This window comes from Sinohyriopsis cumingii, chromosome 10, assembly GCF_028554795.1.
Source record: "Sinohyriopsis cumingii isolate HCF-2022 chromosome 10, ASM2855479v2, whole genome shotgun sequence".
Taxonomy (NCBI): Eukaryota; Metazoa; Mollusca; class Bivalvia; order Unionida; family Unionidae; genus Sinohyriopsis; species Sinohyriopsis cumingii.
In genome coordinates, this window is record NC_142970.1 from 63,329,211 (window position 1) to 63,350,998 (window position 21,788).

Genomic DNA, 21,788 nt, shown 5'->3' on the forward strand with positions numbered 1-21,788 from the left:
TTGAATGACATCCAAGATCTCTTGCAGCTAACTGCATAAATTCCTGAGATTCAACTGCTTTCCTTAAATAATTCCAAAAGTTCTATAAATCTTTACCACTCTTGCTACATTTATAAAGTTGTACTTCAAAAACTACTGTAGACCAGATATAATTATGTACTTCTCAAACTGCCATTGTAGTAACATGGTCAAAATCCATATGATGTAAAGACCCATTCTTTCAAGGATCTGCAATCGTGGAGATACATTCCATTTAATGTTTCTCTTGTTTGTATATTCAAATGGCGATAATGCAGCACCTCAGGTACCACCCTAAATTGTCTCTGAGTTACGATACATAATCTAATGGGTGCATGAGGTTTGTTCATTTCTTGACATTTGTTTTTTTCCAAGGGAGATGAGGCTAAAAACTAAATTTATTCTGTCATCTTTTCACTATTAATTTCTGGAGAACCAGTCGGTATTTTTCTTATGAACTCATGAATATTTTCAAGAAACACTTGGTTTTTGGAAGCAATGATCTGTACTTCTGAATCAGAAATAATGGTCATATTTAGAAATATAGTGTTGTTGATAAAGATTATGTCTAACATTGTTTAGTCATAAGGCATTGCCAAGCTTCAACAGGATTAATAAATTTCCCTTCTAGCTACAAGTAAATATTACAAACAGCACCAACATGTAAAATGTGTGACAAGTTTTGCTTTATTGCTTCTTGATTGAATTCAAAATGAATTCAATTATTGTTTGATATTTAATACATTCAGTTTCAATGTGATCAATGGTATAAACAATATTACCAAAGTTAAGTTTATTCTAGGTTTATTGTATGAATTAAAATAATATCACATTCTAGCTAAGTAATTGTACAAGGGGACATAATTCAAATTTCACACTCTTTAAAAGAAGGCTTATTTTTGTTTTCTTTTAATAAACTTCCTCTGCATTTAATAGATACTGATAGATAAATTAAAAAATCAAAAACTTTGAAATTTAAAAGATTATGTACAATCTTCATTATTTAATTACTTCAAATATATTATAAATGCATAATACACACTAATAAAAAAGTAATAAAAATGTTTATCTCTATTCATAAAGTTCTATCTACAAGGAAATTTATATTAAATTCAAGACCTGGTAATGTGAACTTGTGTAAATTGCAGGTTTTTGTTGTTGCTTTCAAATCCTCCAAAATAAGAACCATAGGCAATTTTTGTACCATCAAAACATTAATAATAAAAAGTACAATTTTTTCTTAATTTGCATAATATTTACATGCAGAAAAAAACTTCAAGAATCCTTACAAGCAAAAGCTGGTGAAATCGATGTTTGCTCACTGTAGGGAAAACTCAAGTACATAATGATGCAAGTACAACCGACTTTATTGTAAGACTGGATTAAACTGTGCTGAAAACTGATTATAAAGATTGAAGATGTGGTTCTAAACAAGCATTTCTTTACAGTCTCAACATTGTAAATGAATATCAGCTATTCAACATCAGCTAAATGTCAAATAATAATAATACAGTATTTCAAATCATCGAATTCTTTTGCGAAAGCAGGAGTGTACACATTTTTTCCATCAAAAATCTAAATAACCAATACCATATGTTGCACAAGGAAGTTTCATATGCACCCACTACTTTTAAAATTATGCACAATCAAATCGGTAAATAGGGTTCTGTTCACAATCATGTCTGTCAGAACCAGACACACAGATACTGAAGTTTCTCTGCTCATGAAGAAATTTGCAGCTTCATGTATGTATTTACAACAATTTGTTTAAATACAAAGTTCAATTTGCAACATTAAGGCAGAAAGAGAGTAGTTTGTCATTTGTCACTGAAATAATGGAAGCAGATTTACATCTAAAAATTAATTTCATTAAATTAATTATGATTAGGAAATGATCTAAACATAAACCATAAGAATGTAACATAAGAATCGCAGGAGGTGGAGTGGGTGGGTACCATCTCAACATCATGAAAATAAAATAAAAAAAACTAATCAATTTCATTATCAAAACACTACATTCAAAATCTTCAAATCCCTTGGAGATGTCTTATTTTTGTAATTACAGTTACTATCAATGTACCACATTACTTGCTCCAATATGGTAGCATCAGTACTTCCTTGCAAACAAAAAAGAATTACTGCTGTTCAGACCTTCCCTAACTTATTCTCTCAAGACTCTATCAATGTAAAGAAAAATGTCTCTTGTCTGGAATATGTGCTATAATGAGCACAAAGTTTATACTGTTCTTCACTTGGAATGCCATGGTTTCGATGTGTTAACAGATTGATCAGATATTTCAGAACTTTGTTCTAGTGACATCTATTGGATGCCATGAGTTGTCTCCCTTAGTATGCAATGTCAACTAACAAATAGCGTGAAAAAGTGGTACACTGCACATCAGCCGAAATGGTGAAGGCAACTGAATTCAAAAGGATACATAGTAATTTTAACACTGAAAGTCTGACAATGTAGAGCAGAGAAGCTATTATAGGTGGGGTTTTCTTTAGAGAAAGGATATATTTGTACAAAACTAAAACTGCTTGCTTACGAGTCCATTCTAATTGTTTGATGCCACATCCAAGGAAATTCACAGATCCAAAGCACTGAAATATCTTACTCTAACTTCACGGATTTTCTGCAGTGTCATTGATCTAGTGTGCTGCACAGGTTTAACAAGGTCCAAAACTGTTATGAAACTTGACTGATTAAATCGTGATTTTGTCAGTTCCATTGACAAATACACTGGCCAAATTTCCAACTTCTGCCAGTTTATGAGAAAGTTTGCAACAACTGCAAACATCTTTCCTTCCAAGTCAATGAATTCAAGCAATGGATAATTGTCAACCCAATGTGCCATCAGTTTCTTTTGTCTCTTTGTTATGGCATATTTGATCATTTTTACTTCCAGTATTTGGCTTGTGACTCTTTGGAGGAATAGTTACCACAGACTAAGTGGCAGCATTGCATTTTATCCTTCAATTACATAAAAGTTTTCATTCTCTGAATCATATAACCTTCTTTGCACAAATAATTTAGTAAACATATTTTATCCAAATAGAAAAGATCACCTCATTTTGACAACTATTTCAACAAACATGATTATAACATACATTTTGTGGTTTAAATGCAAATACTGAGCACTCCTTGAACATAACTGTTTCACAGCAAACACAATACAAGTTGATCGTCTGCATAATAAATTTTAAAAAATCAGCGACTTATTACTGACATTACATAACAGGTATCGGACACTTCTATTGATAAACTGCTTTTATCTCACTTCAAAAATGCCTTAACCTGTGCAGACACAGAAAGTAGTGAAACAGCTTACCGCTACTTTGTCGAGTTACAAATTTAATTATGGCAGGAATACACGTCCATCACTGGATGGTCTCGTATTCAACAACATACAGTTACAAGCAATGGCTTCTATTAACTCTTTCACTACAATGTAAATACAAGGGACAGACTACCATTCAACACCAAGTTTCAAGATGTTTCATAAATCTAGACACCACATTTTCAATAATCTGTATACATTTCATTTCTTGTGACAGAAATGCATACATGCAGGTAGGTTTTGCATGCCTATGAACTATTTTACTGTACCTCCCTTACTTGATTTGATACAAAAGACATACTTAAATGTGATCAAACATGGTTCTCTTTTAATTAATTTTTACAATACAATAAACTCCTCCCCAAGTTGTATGTCAAAACAAGAAGTACTCATGATTATTGATGAAACGGTCAATTTTAATAAAACAGAATATGCCATGGTTACTTTGAAACAGAAATAAAAGATTAACACATGAATTTCACATAACAAGACATATTTAATTGGTATATTTTTCTTTCAATGCTACTAGCTGTTGGCATTTAAGAGAATTTTTCAATGATTGCTATTTTGCCACATATTTACAATTAGAAAATATTTTCCCAATAAAACCTAACAAAATAGGTGATTTCTTATTAAATATGCATAATGCATTATGTCAGTTCCAACTTTTTGGGCATTAACCACCATTTATGACAACAAAAACAAGCAATATATCAGCATTTCATTTACAAATTTTGATTTTCTTCACATTCAACATATAGCGGTAAATATTTGTGAACTTTCTTTATAAAACAAACAGGATCCAAGCAAGACATTTCATTATAAGTCATTTCACAAGTTATCAAGGTGCGACTTATCAGGAAGGCGGTGTACTGCACATATGCAAGCACAGTCCAATCTTTGATTCTGTGTGTTGTGGTCAGGTCAGGTTGCAACAGGTGCAATGAAAGTTGACAGGTAGTTGATGATTCTGATCAAATGCAAGCAGAGGACCACACATGAAGGAATCTAATAATCCTCTGACCAGGCGTCTTGCTATTGAAATTTTACAATACAAGTCCTCTGGGTATCCCTTTCGATTTCGACACACCCTGCCAAAAAGATGGATATTTACTTGATATATGTATATATACATCATCTGCTAATAGAGGACTCGTGTAAAAATTGTCACTGTTGATAACATAACCTTTCCAACATAAGAATTGTAGCTATCTGCTGATACTGCTTCTGTAACCAGCCATTATTTGATACCAAACATGACCAGTTTGACAAAGTTTGATTCCAATTCTAAATTTAAACAGAAACATGGTTTCATTCAACAACATTTCTCTGGAACATACTGGTGGCAACAGTAATCCAATATAAAACCTTATTTTGTACAATCTGTCACGTGCATTAAGACTGAAATGTAGGTAGCTTTTTACCTAGACAAATCTGTCAAGTGGCACAACATCTCCAAAATTCAGTCTCATAGCTCACAACATTTACAAGACCTTCTTAGCATGGCAAATGATCTTTCTTTCAACAGGTTAGATCAAATTTATCAGCAAACCAAAAAGCCATCCAATGCTACAGTCAAGTTGGAAAAGATGCATTGAAAAGTTCAGATGTGTGAATTGGAATGGATGCAGCAATGGTACACATTATGTTTAACTAAAACATCTGTAAAGTATATTTAGATCTTAATTACCTCCAGTACAGTTTAAACTAACTGTAGTTCTATGGAGTTCAATCTCTTCTTGCCATCTCTCAACTTAATGTAATCCATGACTTTTATTTTTTCAATTTCACATGGTGACAGCAATCATATCTCCTGCCACAAGATATACTCAAATCAACACAATGCTCAACAAACCAAAATGTTACCCTTCTAGCTTTTTTGCATCATGAATCAGAACGTACCTTTTTATTCTTCCATAGTGACTATTAAAACTTTTTTAAGAGACTTACACTGGACAACAAATTTTTACAAAAGTCATGTTACTGAAATAAAATTAGTCAATTCTTATCAATTTTTATGTGCTGAACACGAATATGACAGTCAAATTGCAAAATTGGCTCTAGGTTTTTTTGTAATCTGCAAGAAATTAATGTTTACATAACGAAATACATTCCAATAGTAAAAGGTCAACTGTAATAGCCTACCTATAAAAAATCAAGTCATTGACTACATCTTAGATTTCTTCGCCTGTCTCTTGTACAGCTGTTCGGGAGCATCTCTGAGGAGTGTCCAGCAGTAGTCAGCCAGCATTGTAGTGGACCATTTTCCCTGGTATCTTTGTTCCATTGTTGCGATATCTTGATGAAAACGTTCGCCGTGTTCATCACTAACAATCCCACAGTTGCTAGGAAAGAAATCCAAATGGGAATGAAGGAAGTGAATCTTTAGAGACATATTGCAGCCAAGTTTCTTATACTTCATCAACATGTCTTCTACTAGTTCCTTATAGTTTTCTGCCCTAACATTTCCGAGGAAGTTTGTAGAAACTAGGCGAAAAGCATTCCATGCTTGTTTCGCGTCACCTTCCAGCAAGTTGTTGAACCGGTCATCTTTGAAAAGCTCTCGAATCTGAGGACCCACAAAAACTCCCTCTTTAATCTTTGCTTCGCTGAGTCGAGGGAATTTTTCATGCAGGTATCGGAATGCTGGCAAAGTCCGGTCAATGGCTTTCACGAAGTTCTTCATCAAACCTAGTTTGATGTGAAGGGGTGGTAGCAAGATTTTCTGAGCCTCAACCAGAGCTGGGTGTTGGATATTCTTCTCTCCAATGGCTACATTCTGCCTGTGAGTCCATTCCTTCCTCATGTAGTGCATTTCCCTTGCTCGGCTATCCCACTCGCATAAGAAACACATGTATTTTGTATATCCTTGCTGCAGTCCCATTAAAAGGGCAACTACCTTCAAATCACCACAGAGGTGCCAGCTGTACTTGTTACACTCAATGGAATTCAGTAGCTGCCTTAAGTTATCGTATGTCTCTTTCATGTGGACAGCATACGCTACTGGAATAGATGGAAGAATGTTTCCATTGTGCAAAAGCACAGCCTTGAGACTCAGTTTCGAAGAGTCCACAAATAGTCTCCATTCTTGTGGGTCATGAGTGATTTTTAAAGCATTCATGAGGCCCTCAATATTGGAACAGAATATCAGATTACTTTCCTTTCTGAAGAAAGGCTCCAATTGCTGGTGGCGCTTTCGATATGCAGTAATTGTGACATCTTCTTCTAGAAGATTCCATTGTTGGAGTCTTGATCCTAGCAATTCTGCCTTGTTCTTTGATAAGTCCAAATCACGAATCAGGTCATTTAGTTCTTCCTGTGTTATTCTGTGTGGGGTTGATGATGCACCACAGTGAAAATCTGGATCACTGCATGCTGATGGACCAGGAGAAGAACAGGTCGACTCACCTTTGTCTTCGTCAGATGAATCAAGAGAATATTCTGCTGGAGGTTCTGGAATAGGAAGTCCCTCACCATGTGGAACTGGTCTCAATGCAGACGGAATGTTTGGGTAGACTATTCTCGACTTCTTTCGCTTCGTTATTCCGCCGGAAAGAGGAGGAACCAAGCAGAAGTAACAGTCATTTAGGTGGTTGCTTGGCTCTCTCCACACCATTGGGACTGCAAACGGCATTGATGACCTTTTGCAATTCAACCACTGTGAAAGCTGTGTTGTACATGTAGCACAGCATATATGCGGAGCCCAAGGCTTGTCTTGGTCACCAACCTTGCATCCGAAGTAAAGATGATATGCCTTCTTCACTTGAGAATTGATACTTTTCTTCTGGTTGGCAAATGTCACTTCCCCACAAATATAGCAAAAATTGTCCGCGGTATTAACACACTTTCGAGGCATTACTGTTCTTTATTGTACGTAAATGGATAAAATAATAAGTTTTATGTAACAGTAGCTTGAACTGTCTCGCACAACGTCTAAAATATTTTAAATGCTGAACCTATCTGATTGGGCTTTATATAGTACACTGCTTACGTCAGCTTCAGCAGCCGCCTGGCATTAGTATAATAGGCCTACACATGTATAGTACACTGCTGACGTCAACTTACTTCAGCAGCCGCATGGCATTAGTATTGCATTGCATCAGAAAATGATGCAATCAACTGTGGATGATGTGAGCATGATGGTATTATGCAATGTTACATCATTATTCCGGATGTTGCTGCAGTCCTACTGGAGAAATTTACACAGTGAAACATAGAAAATGAGGTATATGAATATCTTCAAAACGAGAGCCAATACAAATTTTTCACGGTTATATTCGTGTTCGGCACACCAAAATACTACAGATTAGGGCCTTTTCAAGTCAGTAATGATTTCACTGTTGACCAGTGTTATTTCCCCTTTCACCCTGAACTTGTTTCACTTGTGGGATGCCATATTTAAAATTCTATTTTGCACAGCTATATCATGCAGATGTTTTACATGAAAATATTTACATAGCTTAAAGCTCCTGAAGTACTCCTGTGCTTTTTTTCCCTTAAAGACTCCACTATATATTAAACCAGCATCTGAATCAAACACAGGCAAGCCAGTATTGGGACTGTATGGAAACAACCACAGGTAAATAATTTTGGCCTTTATTCCACAAGTTTTTATTTTATGGGTCACTTCCGTAACACCTGCAGTCAAACTGCATGGGTTGGCAGGTCTGTGACCCAACATGCCAGAATTTCTCATTTTTATACCAGTACAGTTCATCTATGTCAAATTTCGTAACTTCCATCGCAATTGAAAGGTCATGAAAATGCTTTTATTTCAGTTATGTGGCTTTAGTCCAAGAACTTATGTGCTGCTCTGGGTCAGTCTTTTGCTTCAGGTGTGCATCCGCGTTGGTGAATCTGCCATTTCCAAAAATACACAGTCACTATAAAACAGTTTTAAATCCAACATGATGGACCTACTCTTTTGGAAATTGTGTAATATTATGCATCAATTGAGATTTTGTTCACTGAAGTTCAAGAATCTAGTACACATCAAATTCAAAGCCTTCAAATTCTTCAATGTTATCACTATCACCAACAATATCTTTCCAATTCTGTTGTGAACATTTTCAATTTTCACAAGATCAAAATTGCCAGTATTTTCAATTAATTTGTCCCCAGACAATTCTGACAGATCATCAGTCGAGTCCACCATTTTGGATGTACTTGGGTGACTGAAGTTTTACATTTACCGATTTAAAACCCACCCACCCTTCCAACAACCTCCCTTAAAGTCTGAATGTATCCAAGTGGTGTGCAAATTAATCAATAAATATTTACTATTGGGAACTCCAGACACTTACCAATCAAAGAATATAATGTCAAAACTAGGCTGGTATGCAAGACCAAAATAAAGGTTGGCAGTGTTTAATAGCGGTTACTGTTCCAGGGCTGCTTTACCAGTCTACAGTGCTGAAAGGGTTAAGGAAAAAGACAGAATTTGTATTCCAATCCGCCATCTTTGTTATGGATCTGAACAGGAAGGACGAAAATTTTCAGCAGTCAAAATTTACTAACTTTCACCAGGGAATTTCAAAATAAAAATGTAGAAGCCACCAGGTGGCTCTAATTTATAAGCATTTACCTTTACAGTTCTCTCACACATCTAACCTCTGTCCGCACATGTTAGAGTAGTGGCATGACCAACGTGGGCCTGCCAATAGCTTTCAATGGTTCTTATCGGGTTCTTCCTTCAGTACATGTAATATATATCCTATCATGTGCTCAAAAATGGTGTAAAACCACAACAAAATTCTTATACATCTGAATCATCCCTCATGTGAATTTTCTTAATGCCAACCATACCTATTTCAGCACTGTTAACTCAAATGAAACAATGGAAAGACATGCATTGAACTGGGAAATCTGTAGTGGAACTCTTTATCTCAAACTTTTTCCTAAAAACATTTGAAGGTTCCAAAACAAGTATGTCGTCAGAAAGTTTAATCTGCATGATTCAAGTTTTTTTCATATCAAAACAAATAAAAGGGTAAACTGGGAACATTAAAAATTAAGAAAATAAAAACACTAACCTAGCACATTTGAATCTGATGGGAGAAATAATGTACTACTTCTGGATCCAAAAAAATGGTCTTAGAGCTTTCAAATTAGCTACTTTCAATTCAAAACGTATGCATTCACAAAAATAATGACTATGTTTGTAAAAAAAAAATGTGTGTACAACACCACTCCCTCAATAACTCGCGAACCCGCTTATAACACAGTGTCAGGCATGGTTCCCATTTTTTAGACCCGAAAGTACCCCAAAAATTGATCCCTATTTGTTGAAGAAAATCACAATCAAAATTGGTAACAGAAACTTTGGTGTATCACTTGTTTTTCGTCGAAAACGGTAGATAGGACCTGGAGATTTTAATAAATACTATGAAATATCAAATTTAAAAATAGGTGATAATTTTTTTTTACATTTTCTTTCCAAACAACATTTCTAGTACACCACATTCAATGATATGTAAGGAAATCTGTATCAATGAAAATGTCACTTACGCCGAGTGGAGGCAGTACTTTAATAAATGTTGGATATTTTGAAAGTCAATGTTATTTAAACAGAATAACAAACAACTTTTTTATATAGAAAAAGCACGTTATTTAAAATTATTATTGACATGATATAAAAATGAGGATTCAGTCATTAAACAGACCAGTTCCCAAACACCCCCACCCCCTGGTTTTATCGATGTCAAAGTGATCTTTTTCTCTCAAGTTTTTGAGGTCCCTTGGCAACTCGCGCCTCACTTATAGTGCGGTCTATGCCTGTGGACCCCACTGTGCACGAGTTATTGAGGGAGAGGTGTACTTCAAAATCTTTTTAATATGATCTCATCGCTTTTGATCTGGGCTAGTTTCAACATAGTTATGATGTCATAACCTAACAAGGTTGCGGCTACAATCTGATCCTATACCTTCCACTGGAGCAAATAAAACTACTGACAAAGACAAAAAGATGACTAGTTAAAATCTACTACAAGGAGTTGTTTTTCAGTTTGGCTAATAATAAAGTTATTAAACCTATAACAGGTAAATTATATTGCAATGTTTTTCCTAATCAAACCCTGTCCACCATGGCACTGCATTTTTGAAAAATGTTCTCCACTGAAATGTAACATATATATCATGTGTACCGTGGAGTAGGTCAACAACGAGGACATGGTTTTGGAGATACGTTAAATTCTCTTCGTAATTCATGTTCAATATTAGGCTTGATATGCCATATTTGGATACGTTATTCAGTGTGTCATTTTACCATGATCCATTTTTGTTTCTAAATAAGGCGACAATGTCCTTATATGGCACCCAAAAACACAAAATTTGTTCTCTGTGCTATGTTTCACTGACGGACTCCAGTTCAACATACCTATCGACCTCACCCATGTGTACATACCCGCAAGATATGTATGCTCGTCTTTTGACAATCGTATACTCGTTATTCCCGCTACGAAAACGAAGTCATATGGACAATGTTCTTTTGCATACCAGAGCCCAGCAACATGGAATGAATTGCCCAATGAATTTAAGAAACAAAAACACAGTGATCCCATTCATGAGTGCTCTTAAAACTCACTTATTTCGACTGCAAGAACAAACTTAAAGACCTAATAATGTTCCCTACCTTAAATATTTTCAGCATGTTTTTTAATTTCATGTTGTTTTTTGGTAACAACATTATTGTTTTTTTTTTATGTTATAGGTGTTGTCTAATGTTGTAAAGCACTTACAGCTTCTAAAGATTAGGCACTATATAAAGTCCTCATTATTATTATTATTGTAATTGACAATAAGTTTCAATATACAAAGTCATCATTATTATGATTATTATGATTCATAATCAAAAATCATGTAATCTAATTAAGTATAAGCCTTAATCTAATTAGCTTTGTAATATCACTTGACAGTAAAAGTAATCAGATATTCCACACTGGACTAGAACTGATACACACCAACAGCTGGTTTATGTTATACATTCATATGGATTAATGTTCCATGGGAAACATACTCTCAGAGCAGTCTCCCCTTCCTAGCTGTATTGATGTTTTGTATTTAATAAATAGCACAAAACGCCTTCTGCAGCTATTCTTCAATAACAAATAACATTACAAAGATAATCAATATTTTACACATATTTCTACAATGATACACAGCAATCCTTTAAATTTTTAAATATTAAATTTGAATATTTCATTTATTTTAGTATGTGTGAGGAACATGTTCCAATTTTTTTTTACATCAGACTGAAAAAGTTCCAGGTGAATCACACCTATCTGCTAAGTCCACAAAGTAGATGTAGTTACACATTAGTACTAGTTTCTAAATGTAGACAATCACACAAAAAAATTCTCTACAGTAATTTAATGTTTGGAATAGAGTTTAATGTACTATTACTGACGTTTTCATGTAATAAATTTATTTTTCTGTATTGAGAAGGTAATTTTCTAGCATAAAAACGTGTTATATCTCGACTCCTCAATGAAGGAAAATATTCTAAAAGATCAATGCTTTCAATTTCCAAGTGAAATGTATTGATCAACTTGCACAGTGTGCAAAAACTCAATTAAGTTAACAAAATAAATAAGCTCAAGTGAGGGCTGAACTAACATGATGAACTGCATGCCAAAATTACACTATTACGCAAGTCTTCTTTCGACGGGTGCCCAACAAGCTCTACTTTACGCCCTCCGAGTGGCGAGCGTGGCAGCCATTTTAGCATGTCCATTTGCCAGGAATGTACAACACGTCTGGTTCACCCTTGTATATTTGTCGCCGAATAATTGCTTGACACTTTTTCTGCGTGTATTTAAATCGATAAAATCGTAAATTAAAGATGTTTAGCAGCTTAGATATGTATGTATCATTAATATAGGCGCATATTTTCATCGACAAAAGCTTCGACATGCGCGCTTGTTTGCCAACACCGAAACACAGATCCATACAACATTATGATCTGTTTGTGATGCATGTTTTGCATTTGAAGTTTCAGGGCCATTTATTTTTCATGGCTCTTATACTTACTCTGTAGGGTTAGCTGGATCATATATGTCTGTCATTTTGAAACTTTCATTGCAAAATAGTACAATATTCTTGAGATACTTCTCGATCTCGGCTGGCCGACTTGGGTTGTTCAGAGAACACGGCTCTCTCTATTCTAGGTCTGGGCTGTACACAAACAGTCGACTTTCAACTACTATCCTTTGACTTCCTTGGGTTTTGATCTTACCAAATGTTCATGACGATATCTTTCTATATTTCCATCATACCAACTTTGTAATACTTATCGGTCTTCTTTCACATTGTGCTTTCAATCAATGCAAGGTGCCCGACTCAAAACACTCAAATCAACACAGCTTCTTGAGGCTCCATACAGGGTCCAAGCAGGCAGCCTTAAATATAAATAAAAGTGTATTAGTCGGATAGGTTTAGTTTTAATCGCCGAATCAAGCCAACTGACATATTGAAATTTAAATTCGTACAGCTCAACCAGAAATTAAAAATGATAATAAATGCCTCCCCCGAACAGAACCTTAATAAATATTACTTAACATGCATATTTGCACCCTACAATACACCCCAATATCCGGGCATTCAACGTGTAAATCAGGTCAATAAAGAAAGTAAAATATATATGTTTACTGTGAATCCTTCCCTTGGTAATTTTTAAACTAACTTTAATTCTTACCTTGTGTAAAGTAAATAAAATATGCTATCTACCATTTATCATGTTCTTTAAAATGGGAAACCCGACGTATGGAATTCCCACAACACGTGCCGGTGTATAGATAGATTTGTCTTCCTAGATAATTAGAAAGGGTAGACAACTTTGTGTAGGAAGAGTTATTCATCAATAAGTCAAAATTGTCTTCTAAGGAAGTGTGCTAAGAAAAGAAATCGTTTTCTTCTTCTTGTTCTCCTTCTTCTTCTTCAAATGTCAAATTCTGTATCAAGAACACTCTGTTCCAAAGTCAATTGGGTCATCCAATGATGCACATAAAGAAGTGAAAATGTGTATTATGAATTAAGATAAATGAGCATGTATAATATTTTTTTAGATGTTTTTGTGCAAGCAATACAGAATAAACAGTGTTTAATAAATGTTTAACAAAGTGTTTAATAAGTATTTAACTAAATTATAATTATTTATTTTTAAAACATAAAAATTATTTGCAATAAGCACGAATGCTTTAATTCAAATAATAAAACTAAATATCACAAAAGTTTTCTTCATTCAAGTTTTGACGATTTTCGATACAGGTTGATAAACTTTTAACAAACTCCAAACGTCTGTTTGGAGATCAAGCAGATAGTATATTTTTAAATAGTGTATCTGGATTGGAGAGCTGCTGATAGAATGGTGAATATTAAAAATATATCACGACGTTCATAATATTTGGGGCGTTCTAGTAGAAAGCAGCATGCAACAATGTGCACAAAGTTGAAGAGTGTTCCGATTTCAATATTCAGACTGACGATATATTTGAAGTTTTGTTATTATTGATCATTTGTGTTTATTAATATTAAAATCAAGATAATTGACTTTAGTTAGCTCTTTTAATAAATGATTTGATTTTCTTTTCTTTTAAACGTACATGTAATTTACTCTTCCTATAAAAATATAAGCTGAGATATTAATAAAGGAACTTAAATCAACAGCTATTTTTTGACAAGGCCATGGGACAATCAGCTTAGAACAAGCTAGTAGTTATATGTGCTACTTATGGGAAATGTCATAGTGTTGGTTATGAAAGGTAATATTGGGTCAATGGAAAATTAATATTCTAACCCCATAGTGTCCTTTTTTATACTTAGAGGAACTGAAGGGAATGTGTGGTAAAGGGAAAAAGATAATGCAAACGATATACATTATTTTACTCACCAACACCCACTCATGTTCTAACCAACACCCACGCTTACTAACCAACACGCTGTCTGAGTAATCAACGTCCATTCTTCAAATGACCAACACCCACGCTTACTAACCACACAGGTTAAGATTTAAATGAAAGGGGAATAAAAAAGAAGTTAAGCACATTATAAACAAAATTAAAATTTCTCCTACTGCCCATATCTACATTTAACTTTCCTATCATCCCATTACAAACGAAAATAAAATCACCCCACTATCTCTATAACTTCTAAAGCCTCAGCAAGGAGAGAAAATGGTAAGTATATGCACATACAATATACACAAACATGCTTATATATTATTAAACGCAAGATTAAGAGTCCTCGCACGCACATGTACAGACAGTATGAATCCTCATCCACAAAGAGGGTATAAATGTTCAGAAACATAAACACAAAGCCTTACTGGCAAAACGTTCTATTTTTGCCCAAAAATATCCAGTAGGGTAAAATCAAATATTTATTTATCAGTTTCCGAAGACCAGTATTATTTTGCAACATTGTCAAATAGATGCAGAATTTTTGCAATGTGCCAAACTTGGTTCGTAAATTAGTCACAATTCTGTCAGCCTGCGATGATTTGCATCGTGCACTTGGGAAAGAATTTTGTGTCACGTTAAAGATGGGAGAGGGCGCGTTTAAAACAAAATTAAAAATGTGTCCCGGGTGGTTTGAATGGTCGAAAGTGCTCGACTTTACAGATAAGTCACACACCTAACCCCTGTCTGCGTTCGTTCGAGTCTCAGATCGACAAACGTGGGTATGTGAGAATGCTTTCCAGAAGCTTTCTGCGGTTTGGTGGTTTTTCAAAGGTTCGTTCCCTACGAAATATGCTGGACATCATTTATAGCCTATCATGTGCTGAAAAATTCCTTGAGTCACACAAAACCAAGCCAAACAAAATTAAAGAATGCTTGAACAAAACAAGTCAACACCATTTTTCAGAATAAACACAATTTTTAGAAAATCCACCTTACTAAAAACATCGATATAAGAAGCGGGGGATTCAGAATAGCCCCTTCCTATGCATATACAAATACCTAATATTAAACATGAACATATTTGCAAAGCTGACAACGTTGTGAATTAAGATTAGATTTCCAATGATATAGAACAGTATCATTTTACCCGAGTCATGAGGTGAGTGTCCATGTATTCATTTTCAAGGGTAATCACAAGTCACGAGTTTTCACTTGACTATTTCCTTGAAAATATCTCTCAAGTACATTTTTGTAACCGGGATCTTGTTCAAAGTTCAGCGCAAATAGATAATGGTCACTTGGTCACTTACGCCTTTATGCCATTCTTTTAAGGCATCTGTAGCCCAGCGGAACTCTTTTTTCTCTAAAATACAAAATGCAGTAGAAGATACACGGGTGCTGCACTCAACCAAACAAAGTATGGGTATTATAAGTGAACGTGGCTTCTGCATTGCAGGCGTATTGAGTGAGGGGCTTCATGTCTGAACAATTACTGCAAGTTTCAAGGACACATGATAAGGAGGATCAGGTTTCTACCAGTGTCATACAATAGCTTTGAGATAGGACTCAGTCCGACAGTGCTTTCCTAAAAATGACGAGTCAAGAAGGCAAGCGATATGTTCAAAGCATGAAAAAGAAGTCTAAAAGGCATTCAAGCCAGTCACAGAGGAGCTGAAAGGGCGAACGTCGCACACTGGATAGCCTATACTAAAATACGACGTGATTCTTAGCATATTGAGGCTCAATTAGTAGTCACGCAGTCAATTAATTTTGTCTCCCGAATATCGATGGTGTATTAGTGTAGCTGGTCTCCTCAGCTAACACTATAGCTCAACGACGCATCAGTTAGTGTATGTACGATGGGTATGGATGGTAGTTCGTAAGATGCGTAGAGTCCAAACTTAATATGTCGCAGAACCGCCCGTAGCAAGGCCGGTGCTTCCTTCCAAAGAAAAAAACGCCGTTGACCGCGTTTCTCGTCAACATGGAAACGCCGAAATCTCTGCTTCGAATGGGCTCTTCTGTCGGGCTATGTACCCAGTAGGCAATCGTGTTGATTGACAAGCTAAGTGTCGCTAGCTCTTGGGAGAGCAAAACTTCGGTGGGATGAACTTTTCTAGTCAAAATCGATAAGTTCATGGTCCGCAATCCAGGAATTTCGGTTAGTGTTATTGGTTGGCAACATGACCTTTACCTGATAAGCATTAGCAAAATGTATAGTCACACGAAGCTGACCTGCTGATGCTGCTGGTGATTGGTACAAGACCGTGCTAAATAATGCTGAGGAGTAGTTGAAAAGCCACAGCACATGTCCTTGCACGATGCGATAAAAAATACCCTAGTCTTTGATTAATTCGAAGTTGATCATCACGCTCAACGCAGAGAATAAATTGCCAGGTTTCATGCGGTTTCTCTTGCGAAGCCGTCCCCTGCGACGGAGTCACTGAGAGGTCAGTGTGGAGGACCGTTGTCTGGCAGAGCATGGAACGTTAGCATGATCTATACCTCATCACGGAGGTGCCTTTACTAATGGAAATGTCTCACTCTTTCATCGGAACACAAAAAAAAAACTGGCATCGACCCTGCCCATTACGACAGCACGCCGGGGATGAGCTGTAATTTCCTTCAGAACTCAAGTGCTCAAAGCTTGAGCTGCTGACCGACATCGACATGTACCTGTATATCAAGAAGAGAATCTATGGCGGTATTTCGATGGTGAGCCGCCTTCATGCTAAAATTATCAGCTTAATGTGTTCAGACTTTGACATCAGGAAATCAAATTGCTGGATAGCTTATCTCGACGACAACAATCTATGCGTCTGGCATGAAGCAGAACTGCCAACTTGATGCTTTCGCTGCGTGTGATACGATCAGGAGGGGTACAGTGGAAAAAGTAATTGGTTCCATCGGGCGTGACGAATCAACACCAAATGGATGAATCATTTAGGTCGATCTCGAATACACTGAGGAGTTTCAGCGATGTTCACTGTGACTACCCGCTGACACCAGAGGTAGTCTGCATCCAAAAGAGCTATTTGATTAATTGGCAGAGGGTTTTAGTGAACCAATTGTAGTGGGTGGGTGGGTGTTCAGTTCATTATATGCATGAACCTTGTTCCCAGCCTGTGAAAAAAAGGGCGCTGTGAGGTCCATTATCAAAACATTTAACTTTACACGAGCATTGGTACACCGCAAAAATTATGTCAAACACGTGGATGGGAACGTACGTTAAATTGCACCTATATCTGAGGGACAAAGCTATGTCAGATTTCAAGAAAGCCGTCTTAAGCTGATGAATAACGCAGTCTTCAGTAAGATGAGGGAAAATATGTGGAAGTTGATCTGGTCGTCCCTAGTGCAGCCCGAGGACAAGAATGATAAGCGATAAGACATAGAGTTTGTATCCAGAAAGGTGTTCTGGAAGTCCACACGATAGGCACAAGGGGCTACCCGAAGCGACACGTCATCCGAAGCTCTGATAACAAGAAATTCGTTCGCAAGTTGAAAGACTGGATCAAGCGTACGTTGATCGCGGAGTTCGTCGGTATTTGGTTCAAAATATATTCTATCCAGCTGTGGATGGCAATGATGGTCGATGCCAAACTAGTCACTAAAACCATAAAGGCCAAAAGAGTTTCCAAGGCGGTCGTGAAAATCAACATGAAATGCAGCCTGTACCTAGAAGTCCTCGTCAAGTGGAAGGAATTTCATCACCAGATGACAGTACATTGCAACGACTACCACAAGATGACAGTGTATTGCAGCACTTTCTCCGCTGAAAAGTAACAAGCGGATTGCGTCAGATGGATCGACGACGTGGATATATGGGCAATACATTACCGAAGAAGAGCGATATAGATAGAGGGATCACCTCTACGAGTTCTTAGCCGGCTAAGAACGTCCGCATGTGGTGGCTATGTGTCCTCATGCATAAGCTTAACTTCCTTGCGGGAGAAGCTTCTAAGTAGAGTGCCACTAATCCAAAGATGGTATATAGATAACCGACAAGGGATATCACACCTGTTGGCCAGGATGGACACCCAGAGAGACCACACATATTCTTGTTACGACATTACCCATCATCCAGCTCTCATATTCGAGAACGATGGTATGTGGGGGTGGATGGATGTTAGTTCCAGCTGGCAGAGTCACAAACGCTGAAGATCATGGACGCTCCATCTCACCCCATCCCGGAGTTCACATCTAAACATGCGTTGGCCTATATCAGTAAAATATAATAGCTTACCACCTCATGTTCCCTACCCCGAAAATAATTCTGCGGTCATATCGCATCAATAGACATTTACACTGTGAGGTACTTTACCTCCCCGTTTAGGGTCTCAACAACGACAAGCATCTGAATCGACCATTCAGTACTACCATTTGCAGCCACGTTCGAGATAATCAGCACCTCCTCAGCGAACAGGTACCCAAACAGACGCTCGGCTAATGTACGGTTAACATCTCCACAATACCTTGATCCCGTTAGATGCCAGCCTTTCCCCGCCTAACACGCATGATGTGGTTGGCTAAGAGCTCCATCCAGCACCTATAGCCTCCACGTCTGGGTCAACGTGCATCAGTTTGGGTCTTTTTAGAGGCCCTCTCTTGTAAATATATGGCAATGCATCAGCGACTTGGAAATCTCATTTGTGTCCACCGACTCGGTTAGCGACGTCAGACACGGTCAGCACATATTTGTGTGTATACTGTCCAACCTTTTCGTGCGCAAGAAAAAGAGGTCAGCCTGGTGCATCTCGTCAGGGACGGAAACAGGAAGCAGCTGTCTGGAGAGTTTGCGCGGTGATCGTAGTTAAATCTACCAGATGATCTGTTTGTTGGACTATTCCTTGACAACACGTTGAGAGATTTTGACAACCGCTGTCAGCTTAATGACATCTGCTACGACTCATAGGTGAGCTATGTAATTGTTGATTGAATTATGATTTTATATTCTTCTTTTCTATAATCATAATTTGATGTAGCATTTGCTCAAGAGTCTATGTTTTCTTTTGATTTTGTTTGCGCTTTTGAAAAGTATCTTTAGCAAGTAAAGTTTGTATGTCATCACGACTGTCAAAATTCCATGATTAAATATTAGGACAGGTCAACTGCAAATCATCACCAGTAATTTATAACAAATTACTATACATCTCATCACCTTTCTGCATTCTCTCGAGTTTTATATATTTACCTCTGTAGTAGACATACATAAATATGTAGGCCAAGCCTGTCGTTCATTTGCAGCCGTGAGTAGTGAATGGGGGCACCCTACGTACAATGGGAATTAGCATTAAAAACCACCCTGGGCAAATCTACGTACAATGGAAATTTAACATGGAGAAAAATCGTGGGCAAATCTACGTACAAGGGGAATTAACATGGGAATAAATTGTGGGCCACTTTACGTACAAGGGGAATTTAACATGGGAAATAGAGTTTGGGCTTGTTTAGGGACAAGGGGAATTGAACATGGGATTTTATTTTTTTTTTTTTTAAAAAAAATTTTTTAAAAAAAAGGGGTAGGCAATGGAAAGGCTATCTCTTTTCGAGAAATATGGGGGCCCTGAAAAGGGCCTTTGGGTTTATGTTAATGTATTCATTAACATAAAGGACACCGCATTGGTCTTCTTCTTGTCCTTAGGCTGCGTCTCACTGTTGGCCCGTAAATCAGCACTCTTTTGAGGCATCCTTGTCTTTCTACGTAGATCCTACGTATCCACAGACTGGTGTTTGTCCTGTGGACAACGGTCCACTTGGATCGGACATACATGGGTATGTCCGTCATGAACATCATGGAAGACACAAGCGTAGAAGATTGCACATCGGTCCACATCTTGAAGCGACGAGAACAGGTGAATCAATGCACTGAACTGCGCTTATTTATAGGCAGAGGTAGGATTGAAACGGATTGAGTTCATTCACCAATCCAAACACGCGTTACAAAATTCAGTTACCCCGCATCCAATCCGAAGAGAGCAGTCTGTGACGTCAGTTGGTCTATATAGATTCGTTAGCGCTTGTGTGCAGTCAATCTATGCGACAGTGATTCAACATGACGGAAACTCAGAAAACGATCCATTGGGGTGCACCAACAGGGGAGACTGCCCAAGGGAACCCGGACTTACTTTCAGAAGAGGTGAATTGGGATTTTGTGGATTTTCTCTCCTCGCAAGAATTTGTTCCGGAACCTTCGTTACCTTCTTCATTACCGCAAGTGGAGAATTTTAGACAGAGACAGAAAGAAGAATTGGAGAAATTTATACAACGACAAAAGGAAGCGGAACAGGCTTTTCTCCTACAGCAACATCAGCAAGAAGAAGAGGTAAGAAAGAAACAACAGCAACAACAGCAAGAAGAAGTAGCAGCAAAGAAACAAGAGGGTGAAAATGAAACGGTCACGGTACTGTTGGACATTTTAGCGGAGTTAAGAAGTCTTAAACAAATGTATCAGACTTCTTTATTACGACCGAAGAGAATACGACCTTCCCGAGCCAAACATGTCAACCCTGTGACTAAGCCTACCGTACCACCCTTAGTGATTTCAACCCAATCATTATCATCATCAACATTACGCAGTCCAGAAGTAGGCCTTGGCCGTGGCAAAGGCTTAAGGCAGTTAAAATTGATTGCTTAAACTCACCCCTACACCATAAAGAAAAAAAAAGGCCCTTTTCAGGGCCACTCACATTTCTCGAAAAGAAATACAATTTCAATTTGCCAATAACTCAAAAAAACCCACCCATTTTTACCCCTATAGTACGTGTCTTTGTATGAGTGCGTGAGTGTAGCTTCTTATTTTAAAATCAAAACTCAAAGACTCTTACCTTATATCATTAATTTATTCTTTTATCCATTTTTTACAATCCAATTCACAATTCACAACACAACACTTTAATAAAAAGTTCATTGACTTCTTCTTTCTCCTTGTTTAGTCTCTCTGTTTTTTGAATTTCTTCACCGTCTTTTCCTCATTTTCTTCCCTTCTTCTTTTTTTTTTCTTCTCCTGTTTCTTTGCCTCTTGTAAATAGAATTGTCTTTTTTCTTCCTCTTCTTCCTCTGAAGAATCCCTCTCTTCTTCCGAAGAATCCCTCTCTTCTTCTGAAGAATCCCTCTTTTCTTCTGACTCCTCTTGTTTCTTTTTTGGGCAATCTGGAGACCAATGTCCTTTTTCTTTACAATAATAACAGGTATCTTGACTTTTGTCTTTTTTAGTCCCTGTTTTTGTTCTTTTCTGACGGTCTGGACACTCTGAAGACCAATGCCCTTTCTTCTGACAGATATAGCAAGTATCTTGACTTTTATCTCTAAAGGAAGGAGAGTAGTCCGTAGGCTGGTCTGAAGAGAATTTTCTAATGACCCCTCGCAAAGCTCTGACGAAACGTTCCATCTGGTTAGTCTCTTCCATCGTTGTGCTCGGCTTGAGAGTGAAATGAATAGTGAAAGGACAAGACACACACCCTTTTATATACGCTGGTCTGCCATGACTATAAATTAGTCTATGGTGTTTAAACTTGAGTCATTTGACGTTTTT

General features: G+C 37.0%; 1 protein-coding gene across 3 annotated transcripts in view; it reads right to left on the reverse strand.

Moving 5' to 3' along the window:
• The window catches only part of LOC149790261 (uncharacterized), a 100,918-nt gene extending 87,750 nt beyond the window's left edge, over positions 1-13,168 (reverse strand). For 2 of the 3 annotated variants that reach the window (XM_089972302.1, XM_089972300.1), the window contains exons 1-2: positions 13,051-13,168; positions 12,387-12,754 (exon numbers count right to left, since the gene is read on the reverse strand). In XM_089972302.1, coding sequence (XP_089828428.1) covers positions 12,387-12,421 — 35 coding nt within the window. In that variant the 5' untranslated portion in view covers positions 12,422-12,754; positions 13,051-13,168. The remainder of the gene's footprint in view (positions 1-12,386; positions 12,755-13,050) is intronic. The other variant, XM_089972301.1, reaches the window with a different exon arrangement.
• Positions 13,169-21,788: the final 8,620 nt, after the last annotated feature.